General features: G+C 43.6%; 1 protein-coding gene across 3 annotated transcripts in view; it reads right to left on the bottom strand.

The window, feature by feature from the left end:
• The window catches only part of PDPK1 (3-phosphoinositide dependent protein kinase 1), a 104,366-nt gene extending 96,506 nt beyond the window's left edge, over positions 1-7,860 (bottom strand). The window contains exon 1 of one of the 3 annotated variants that reach the window (XM_019541802.1): positions 7,722-7,857. In XM_019541802.1, the coding sequence (XP_019397347.1) occupies positions 7,722-7,745 (24 nt within the window). In that variant the 5' untranslated portion in view covers positions 7,746-7,857. Of the gene's footprint in view, positions 1-7,721 lie in introns of all 3 variants that reach the window. The other 2 variants (XM_019541803.1, XM_019541805.1) reach the window with 2 other exon arrangements.
• Positions 7,861-11,360: the final 3,500 nt, after the last annotated feature.

Genomic DNA, 11,360 nt, shown 5'->3' on the forward strand with positions numbered 1-11,360 from the left:
AGGGCGGCTAGGATCTGGAATCAACTTCCAAGGGAAGTGGTGCTGGCTTCTACCCTGGGGGTCCTTAAGAGGAGGCTTGATGCCTACCTAGCTAGGATCATTTGAGCCCAGTTTTTTCTCCTGCCCAGGCAGGGGGTCAGACTTGAAGATCTACAAGAATCTTCTGCTTCAACCTGACTTCTATGATTCCGTTTTAAATCTCTTGTCTGAAAAGCTTCGTGATGGAAGCCTTCTACGGCTCAAGAACCAAGAAATTTAGTAATTTGGCCATCTTACTAAACAGCTAATCATGAAGATAAAAATGAATTTAATACTGAAATAGCACAAGTTAACTGAATATTAGCTTCAACAGTTCAGACCTTGATAAACAAACCTTAGAGATACAGAATGAACAATGGACCTCAAATGAGTGATGAATCAGAAAGCCTTAAAGGAGAATCAGAGCAGCAGTCAGGTAAGAGCAAGCAAAAGAGTAATTTTCCCATGCTCCCATCTAAACAAAACTGAACACTGTAAGCCTAGAGAAGTTTCCAATCTAGTGAGTAATGTTACAGGAATGTAACCCCCTCTCCCCTCCCTGGATCATCCATACAAAATATTGTTTCATAGATATTAAAAACCAGGAAAACAATTCCCCCCCACACACACAATGCTCATTTAGTTTAACCCACTACATGACATGTCACCAGATTTCATGAAGCAAGCTCTGCATCAGATATCTACCATCTGTTTCAGCCATGGCATCTTCTGAAACAATGCTTATTTTGATGTACAGACTTAAAGTGATATAGTCTCCTAGTGCTTTATACAGAGTTTCCCAAACTGTTGATACTTGAGGCAGACTTTCTGAATTAAAACTGGTCAGGACACTTTACTCACTGATCTGCTGGGATGGTCCAGCTGACACCTTCTGGGAATCACAGGTCTAGGTCTACAAAAATAATTTAATTTCATATGAAACATAAAAGAAGCCCCCCTCCCTTTTTTAAAAGGTCAGTTTTATAATGATCTTTATTATTTTTGCTATCTAGTAGTTCTAGAAGCTCCAATAAATACTTTCAAAATCTGTTCCAATTGGCTTGAGATATTGAACACTTTTAAGGATATAAAGCAATAGTTATGCAAGTAGTCTCATTACAGAGCATGAGAAATATTCATGCTCAGGTAAGATAAAGCTGTCTTTCAAGTCTCTCAGCAACTACAGGCACATCAGATTCTCTTTTAAATCCATACATCAGAGAGTTGAAGCCTTAAGAACTTACTTCCTAATATAATGGGGACCTAATACAAGAGCAAAGAGCAGATCTTCTCAGAGTACGTTTAGATCAAAAGTGAATAATTTTGCTGAGAAGCAATTCTATTGGAATGGTTCTCAAGAGCCAGGACCCTGTGGTCACTTTTGACCAAAGTTAAATTAATTGAGGGCTTAAAGTGTTAAGCACCCCACAAATACCAGCCACTTCAACCAACCCATTTCATGAAAACATCTGAAAAGCTTGTTTTCATTCCAATCTGGAACAAAAAATTGCAAAACCTCAAAACTGTCAAAAAATAAACTTGTCCTCCAGACAAAAACTAGGGAATAAACTATGCATCTCTCCAAGGGCCTGAATTATGTAACCAAGTTCATTTGTACAGACCTTTATGACAGACATCCACCAAAAGTAATTTTCACAGGATTCAAATACCAACACTTCAACCTATGATTAACTTTAGGCATGTAAGTAACTCCACTGATTCAACTAGAACAACTCTCAGGCTCTAAAGCTAGGCACGCACCAAAGTGCTTAACTGGGTTGGGGCCACAATCCTATAAAAATATACAGCAAGATAAAACTGAGAGTGACCACATCAACTTAATTAAGTGACTAATACCCTGATATTATACTTTAATCCTTAGTGGCATCAATAGTAATGCATACTCAAGCACCTCCTTCCCATAGATACCATTCTGCTCAAAGTAATCAGGGGCTCTGAAGGCATGTTTGAAAACACAAGTACTGAAAGCATTTACAAAATGAAATCCACTCACAGACATCCAAGTAATTTATTGTTCTACACAAGAATCTGAATCTTCATTTCAGTTTACTTTCTTATTTTTAAGCCTTTAAACATCCAGTTGACTAAAAAAAACCCAAACCACAAACAAACACAAAACACTAAGCACTAAATTTCTTCAGGATCAGTTTTTAAATTAATTTTAATAATACAAATAAAACCTTTAAATTAAATGGGTAAATTCTTAGAAAATCCATTTTATATTGAAAAAATAACGGGTACACTGTCTTTTCTTGCATACAAGATGCGCCTTAAAAACAGCTGCTGGAAACTGGGGTGCATATTATAAACAAGGAGATATGGTAACAGCAGTTTCTTCTGTTCAAGCAAAAGTGAAAGTAATTCGGCACAGAATCCACAGGGAACAGATCAATGAGTAAACTCTGTTCCTAACTGCTGCTACTCAGTTATTTATTACAAGGAAATATGTTTTTTCCCTTGATTCTGCCTTATTCCAGAGCATGTTGTACGTGAGAAAATGTGGACAAGCTTGGGAGAACGATGCATTCTTATACAACTCGTCTTAAGAACAAAAAGCTTACTTGACCTCAGCTACAGCACCATAACAAGCATTTCCATAATAATCACATTCACCATTGACTGTCAGCTTTGTTAGCTTTTTCAGTATTTACTGTCAAATAAAGCAAAATCACTCTTTCCTACCAGTTGCGCTGCTGCTGACTTCGGAAACATTTGTTAAATCATTAAAAAAAAAATAATCTCAGATGGAGAAAATTAAGGGGTTTTACCAGCAATATTGGGTTTTTGTTCATGCTGTAATCATGTAGGATACAGTATTCACATTCAGAAACTCTCACACTTTAGCTAGTACAAATGCACATTTCTAAACTGGACTACTGCACAGACAGATGTGCTATTCCTTGCTGTGAATTTCCAGGATTCCAACTCCAAATTCAGGTAAGGATTAAAGCCAAGGAACAGATTTGTGAGAATCTGTATAGCAGGTACTTACGTTCTAACCTACTAAGCAAAAGAATACCACCTCCAGCCATACTAGGAAACACTGCCATGAAAACATGGTCCCCATCACTTGGTCCCACCCCCATCCTCACCTAATGCCAAGAACGGTAGCTGTCATTACGGTTTAACTACTGCTGGGTGCAACAACAAGCAAGCTCAAGACAGCAGTGCTGACCATGGGTCAAACAACAGCTACGTCACGCAGTTTTTCAGCACTGGGGCCAGCAAAGCAGGAGCCAACCAAGTGGATTGTGTTTACAAAGCAGTGCTTCCTAGCATGGTCAGAGGTAATACAAAATGTGCCAAGTCCAGAATCGATATTCAAGTTGCCTGGGTGCGAGCTTTTATGTTTTAAATGTGCACACACAATCGATCTGATGGAGGAGGGGACTGGCATCTCAAATCACCTGCATTCAGTCTCTAGCTGAATCCGTCTTAGTTCTCTGGTGGGTTTCACTGGATCAGTTTGTTTCTAGATTCTCCCTATCTTCTACAATCTGTGGTAGCTGTATTATTAGTTTTGTCAACTGCATTCTTACAGGAACAACTACTAAGAAACTTCCTATCAAATGTAATACAGTATTCTAAAAAGAACGTGATAACTTACTCCTTGCTAGTTCCCACCATAAAGAATTTATTATTTAGCCAAGTAACATTTATTATGTCTTTTAACCAGCCAGCAAGTCTCAACTTTGCTTTGGCATTTAATCATACACCAAAGCCATTTGATGCTTACTGTACTCTTGGCAGGGATCCACTAAGGCTGATACAGGCCTCCTGATCAAGCACTTCTCTATATTACATGCTGAAAATTTGCATTCAGTCCACTTGTATACAAACAACTGGATCTCAATTTCAGGTAAGTTTTCTTAGGTAAGAGGTATCTAAAAAGAAATTACAACAATAAAATTGTGGTTGTGCCTTTTGCTGGATTTACATTAGCGATTCATAACCAGGATGTCTTTACATCCTTTCAGGGGTGCCACTGGGTGCTATATAATGTTAGCACTGCTAGGAGTACAAATATGATTCATAAAATAAACCTGGATATTTCAAATAGAATGTTTTTAACACTATGGATTCTTGACTGCTTGTGGTCTTTCCAAGTTCTTTGCAAAAGAAAAAATAGTTTTATTATTTTTCTGTAGACAAAAAGTAAGTGAAAAACTAAGAGCTGGCATTTTCTGAGGGGTGCCACTATTGTAAGCACTGTTATATATAAAGTGACTATAAGTTTGCCACCTCTGAAAATGCTTTTTTTTTTCCTTTCTAAATATCAAAGGCTTGAATTCCCTGATATTGTTCAAACATATGCAGAGGATTTAGAAATGGACAAGAAACTGTTAAAGCAGTAAAAGCTTTTTACTAGCCTATTTAAAATAAAGACATAAACAAACAATTTCTCATTCATTCAGTTCTCACTTGAAAGGTTCCTCTGATGTCATGAACTAGCTATATAATCTTCCACAAAGCTTCCTGAAAAGACAGCAGAAAAGATCCAAGTAAAAAATAGCAGACTTAAAATTTTAGACCTTATAAATCAGTCCTATTTTGGTACTGCTGCAAGTCACCTTTAAGACTTTCTCCTAGTTCAACAGAACATCTGTACTTCTAGTTTCAGGCCCTTCTAATTACTCTGAATAATTTAGCACTCCATTTATTAAAACCTCCTTAAGTACTTAAATAACTAACATCTTTCCCAAGCTGTACACAGCTATCTATTTCACTCAATCTCTCTTTGTAAGGCATGATCTCTATTCCTGTTGACCTGCTTTGGATGGTTTATTAATGTCTCCTATACAGCTAGCTTACAGGTCTTGAGGGGGAGGGCAGAAGTAGAAAAATGCAAGTAATCCAGCTGTAGAGAGTCACACAAGCTATGTGAAAGTATTATTACCTCTCTTAACATTAGATGCGATATACTCATCTGCCCAAGAATAGTATTTGGTTAAAAAAAAAAAAATAATCCACCTCCACATAGCAGGTGCATTGTTTAGTTGAAAGGTACTCTCTCAACCAGCTGTTCTCTGCTTTACTGCCTTTTAAATAGGAATAAAAAGTATAGCATTTGTACATATTATTCTTTACTTATTTGTGTAGTTGTCTATATTATTCATCTTATCGCTATAACAACTCTCCAGGACTCCATCATTTCACTATGTTTTTCATACAGAACCTAGGTGGAGGTCATTTCTCTAAATCTTTTACCAATCAGAAAGTTAATAAAGACTGCTGGGTCAGTGATATACACACAGCTGCCTATTGAGGAAGACAGCATTGAGGACCCAAAATAGACACTGCAGACTTGAAGAATAACATCTGCCCAGAAGTTTTATACCTGCAATAGCTCTCAGTGAAACTAACCATGACATTGAAACTTAGAAGTCTGCCAGTATAGCTATAGGAACAAACACTCCTTGTGTAAATGTAGTTTACTCTGGCAAAAAGTGCTTCCCACCCCCTCAAATACATATTATACCAGTCCCCCAAGCAAAATAAACTATCCCAGAAAAAGTTGGTCGAACTGCTCAAAAAAGCTGTTGTGTAGCTAAAGAACTGTTGCAAAAGGTGACACAGCCCTAAGCAAAACTGACCACCATGACCACCAGGATCTGGGGGTATGTTTGTTCACCAGAGCGCCCCAAAGGATGACGAGGTCGAATGGTCATAAACTACTACAAGGCTGTTTCAGGCTGGACATAAGGAAGAATTTCTTTACTGTCTGAGCCCCAACATCTGGAACAGCCTGCCATTGGAGGTGGTTCAAGCACCTACATTGAAAATCTTCAAGAGCAAATTGGATGCTTATCTTGCTGGGATCCTATGACCCCAGCTGACTTCCTGCCCTTTGGGCGGGGGGGCTAGACTTGATGATCTTCCGAGGTCCCTTCCAGCCCTAATGTCTATGAAATCTATACCAGCAAAACTATCGGTAAAACACACACGGTTTATTTTTAGTTTGTTTACTTTAACTAGGAAGGGGTAATTATTGATCATACTGAGATCTAATGTATTGACAACAAAGGGATTAATAAGGACCAATTTAAACATGACAGCATTAATAATTTCTGCACCACACAAATTTATTATCTTCTACAAAGGAAGCATTTGCCCCATTTTCCTCACATATTTGGGTTCCTGTTGCTAAACAACCACATCTCCCACAAATGCTACAATTCTGTGTCACAGAAGCTTTGATAACATCTTTCATATGGGGCACATCTGAACTTTTTAAATTAAATAAAGTGACTTCCCTTATTTGACACAACCAGAATTACACCAGGATTAGCTGGCAAAAATGCCCAGATCCATCAGTTATACCTGTGTTCTGACACTGCAAGTCTGGTTGCCTAAACAGAGGGAACAGAGAAAGAGAAAGAAATAATAAGCTTTCCTCTGGCAGAAAACATCAACTGTGCCCCTCAGCTGAAAGCATCAAAAGAGGAGCCACTCTAACAGATTACCTGTGGTTGTGCTGAGGAAGCAGCAGGGCACTGGAAAAATACAACACTGAGTCTCTGTCCTGCCTCTCCCCATCCTTCCCAGTTCATAGCAATTAGGATCACAGGATAGTAGGGCTGGAAGGGACGTCATAAGGTCATCTAGTCCAACCCCCTGTTCAAGGTAGGATCATCCCTGATGAACCATCCCAGCCAAGCATCTGTCCAACCCACTGTTTAAAACTTCCAACGATAGAAACTCCACAACTTCTCTAGGCAACTTGTTCCAGTGCTTGACTACCTTCATTGTCAGAAAGTTCCTCCCTATCTTCAACCTACATTTCCTCTGCTGCAGCTTGAGGCCATTGCTACCAGTCCTGCCCCCTACAGTCACAGATAAGTGCCCACCACCACACACACTAAAAATTTCCTTTCAGGTATTTGAAGACTGATCAATAGTTCCCCCCACTTCAGACTAAATAACCCTAGCTCTTTCAGCCCTTCCTCCTCATGAGTCATGCTCCCCAGGTCTCTAATCATCTTTGTTCTGAGCCAGACGCTTTCCAATTTGTGCACACCCTTCTTGAAGTGTGGGGCTCAAACCTGGACAACAACTCAGGTGAGGCCTCACCACTGCTGAATAGGACAGAAGAATTGTTTCCCTTCAATGTGCAAATGACACTTCTGGGAGCACAACCCAGAATGTGCTGGCTCTTTTGCAACAAGAGCAGACTTCTGGCTCATATTCAGCTTATGGTGTACTGTAGAGGTGCTTAACTTTTTGGTCCCACAGGCCCAATGAGTGAAACAGGGTTGCCTATACCTGACCAGGATCACGACCTGCACAACCCCCTCCTGGTTCCCTCTGCGAGAATCACCCCACACCGCCTTGCATGCCAGCATTCCCCAGGGACCCCTAGCTCCCCCTCTGTAGTACTGTAGCCAGGCCAGTCTGTACTGGTACGTGTCACCATTCTGTCTATTCACTATTCTCCGCGGGGCGGGGGAGTATCGTGGCAACGGCGGCCGCTGCGCTCGAGGGGGCCCGGCCGGGGAAAGGTCACGAGAGGCAGGGGCGCGACCAGGCCCCTCCGGGCGCCAGCGAGCAGTGTGGGCCCGGCCCGCGCGGAGCGGGGAGGAGCGCAGCGGGCACAGAAGGCGCGCCCTGGCCCGGCCCGGCCCCCGCCTTCCCGGCGCCGAGGCCTAGCGCCGCTGCCTGCCGGGCCGGGGAAGCGCACTCACCAGAGGGCTGCTAGTGCTGGCCATGGGCCCCGCCGCTCCAGCTCCGGCTCCCAGCGCCCTTTATCAGCGCAGCTCGCGGCGGCGGAGCCCGCTCCAATGGGGCGCCCGCATCCTCCGCCGTGACGTCACCACAACAATGCCCCCCCCAGCAAGGGCGGGACTTCCGCTCGTCCTGCCTTGCCGTTGGCTTCGCTACTTGCCGCTCACGCGTAGAGCCGGAAGCGGCCCCTCACCATTTTCCAGCTTCCTTGCTAGCACAGCGCATGCGTGAATATTTTGAGCATGCGCAGCCGCCACACCGATGCCGATGCCCTCACTTCCGGCCAGAACCCATTCAGAGGCCAAGCGGAGCCCGTGTCAACATCACGCCAATCGTCACTTCCGGGCACGGCCCCACGGCGGGCTCCGGCCGCGTTGCTCCGCCCATTTCCGCGTTAGCGGTGGGGGCGGGTCCGAAGCGGCTCACGTGGGTTAGCGCGCGCCCCCAGCATACAGTGCGCAGCCTGTCGGGTTTTTGCCCGCAGAATTTCCGGCGGCGACCCGGTCTCGGTCCTTCGTCGCCCGGAGTATGCTGGCAGGGCCCTACCCCGGCTTGCCCGACCTGGCGTTGCCCTGGGGTCGCGGTGCGCCCTTGCTCCCCACGTCCTCCTACGGGAGCGGGCTGTGTTTGCTTTCCCCGGGGCCGCCCGAGCCTCCAGGGCTTCCCCCAGACATTAGCGCAGGGTTCGCGGCTCCCTCGCCCGCCCCGTGCTCGCGGACAGCTGCAAGCCGGCCCCGGTACCGCCCTGTGCTATGTTTCCCATTTGTGTTTTCCTTTAACTTTTAATTGGGTCATTTACCCTAGTGGGTTTTTACTGGATTTGGTCAAAATTGGTTCAGATGAAGGGGTTTTTTTTTCCTTTCTCCAGACCCCGACTGCTTGAGAAGCGTTAGTGTGTACAATTCCTAGGAAACCTTTCTTTAATACCTGCTAATACCAAGTTAGACTGTGCAGTTATGGCAAGATATTAATGATCAAGAATAGGAAAAAACAACCTCACACTCTGGAGGCAGCAAACATAGACCATGACCACACACCACCCCCATCTTTTTATATGAACTTGTTCTGTGACTTGAACTACCAGGGCTATCACCGTCTTGCAGCCGGTGTCGGTGACAGAGTGGGGAACGCCTGGGACGCAGAGCACACGTAAGACTTGTTCAGTTGTGTGCACTTTCTTTTCAAGAATGCCTCCTTACAACTCTGAACCTTTGGTTCCTTAAAAGACTTGACCCAATTTTTACTTCCTAATTAGCAATATTTTTCCCTTTGCTGTTTATAAAGGTGTGGGCTTTAAGAAATTTTCTTTAAAAAAAAAAAAAAAAAAGAAAAGAAAAACCAAAAACCCAAAACAACCAACCAAACTTTGAGCAATGGTGAACAAGATTCAGGTCCTACAAACAATACCCCAAGTATGTGCACACATTCAGTTCCCTTGTGGCAGCAAAACCCTTTTGGCCGGCACAGAACCAGGCCTGTGCATTCTGCCGGCAGCTCGGCCTGCTCCGGTTGCCAGTAGTGCACTGACCAACTGACCAGGTCCATCGCGTATCCTATTGGCAAGGCTGCTGCTGCAGCAGAGCTGTCGAGCACAGATGCTCCAGTGGCTTCTCTGAGGATATAGCATCTGCCAGCAGAGTCCTTGCGATGCAGACATGCCCTGTTCTGGCTTGCAAGCCCATCTCTTTCATACAACTGAGTTTGTAATGTCCCTAGTGATACTTAATGGGATGCTTCAGCAGCAGCTTCAGTTTACAGAATAATTAGCAACTGACCTCAGAGCCCAGCCGCAGAAGCCATCATAGACTTAAGGCCTTGGGTTTGTTTTGGGTTTTTTTTCTTTTTTAATTTGAAATTGTGTTGCTGTTTCAGGTGTTTCACAAAACATCCTTTGTACTGCTCTGCATCTGTCCTGAAGCCACTGTTCTGTACAGGAGAAGAAAACCTCACATCCTCTGATCAGTGTCTCTGACACAGGCAGACCCCAGGGAACGTTCTTTATAGTTGATCTAACAAAACACATCACCTCTACCTTGAGTCCGGATTCCTTTTGCCTGTAGACCAATAGGACCACAACCTGTGTCCGTAAAACTGTGGTAGACATTGAAATTAGTTGTTTTTTAAATGAAAGCTTCATAATTTTAGAAGAAGGAAGCTAAATTCAAACATCCTGGAACCTGAAAGCCAACACCCTTGCTTCTGCCTTTTGTTTCAAATTAAATTTGCATGTTCACAGAGCACCAAGCTGCCTCAACACAAGAGCAGTTCCTTGCCCAGGAGAGCCTTCCACCTACCCATGCTCCTGTAAAATATGGAGCATCATAGCCAGAAGAAAAAATAATTCAACATCCTTCTTGCCATTAGACAACTTTGAGGTAAATGGACTGTGCTGTCACCTATCTGAGCCTAATTTGCACAAAGTGAACTTTTCCCAACCAGGAGATCTTACACCACCTTCAGCTCTCCTGTGAAATACAAATTTCCCTTTCCACCTAGAAGAAATTTTACAATTTTAGCATTCTATGCCTGAATAAGGGTGAGTGTGCCTGAAAGCTTACAAATAAAGACTTTTTTGAAAACATCCAGTTGGTCTGGTAAACAATATCACCTCTACCATGAGTTCTGGTTCCTTATAGTGCAGCTGTCACCTGGTGACTGAGCGTCCAGCAGCTCATACATGCTAAGAAAGGCTGAGCTTAGTCCATGCTCAGACATGGGTCTTTCCTCCAAGAGCTGCAGACAGAGGTGCCAGCAATTAGGAAGCCGATGCTCCTCTTTCTGAGTCAGCACTACCTTAATGAGGAAGTGAGTTTGTTTTGCAGAGCCATTTTGATGTGCATATGCCTTAATTGAGTAAACTTGTGATCTTGTTTATTATAAGCCTCTCCTTCCTCATTCCTTTCTCTTCGCTGCAGTTATTACTCTCAGTCATATAACATTTAAATCGCATGGTGAGCTCTTCCAGACCAGATCCCTGGCAGTGAATTGTGCTGTGGAGCACTTTATGCATCTGAGGGTTTAAATAAAAAAACAAAACAAAACACCACAAACAAACACAAATCACTTGCTTACTACTGGTATTGATGCACATCACTCTGCTCTAGCAACAATAATTAGAACATCTCCATTGGTACTGGGGACCCTGCCACAAGATTGCCATGTGATTTCCCTTTAGCTCAAGGGACTCATGTTTTGGAGCACAAGGCTCTGCCTACACTTACTGCACACAATCCCTAGTGACTTGCATACAGTATAGCAGCATGTCCAAAGCACTCTGTGGTTGTAGAGGCATTACACCAGGAACAGGGCCTTACCTGATGTGGTATCAAGTTCTGCTGCTGCCTGAGCTAGCCAAACCAGCACAAACCTTCCACAAGCTCAGGCTTGCTCCTGCCCAGGTCTTCCTTCTAACACTGCTCACACAACCTTACTACCCCTCAACTCCTTCCTTAGTTGAGCCCAGGTGCCCTTATATTACCAAGCAGGTCTGGCTTCCTGGTTGCCTGCTGGCTCACATGAGCTGGCAGGTAACCTAGCCACAGGACTCCCTTAAAGGACCAGCTACCTTGGATCCATAATGTTTAGAGCCAAATCCTGCC

The sequence above is a fragment of the Crocodylus porosus genome, unplaced genomic scaffold (assembly GCF_001723895.1).
Source record: "Crocodylus porosus isolate Cpor-Errol unplaced genomic scaffold, CroPor_comp1, whole genome shotgun sequence".
Classification (NCBI taxonomy): domain Eukaryota; kingdom Metazoa; phylum Chordata; order Crocodylia; family Crocodylidae; genus Crocodylus; species Crocodylus porosus.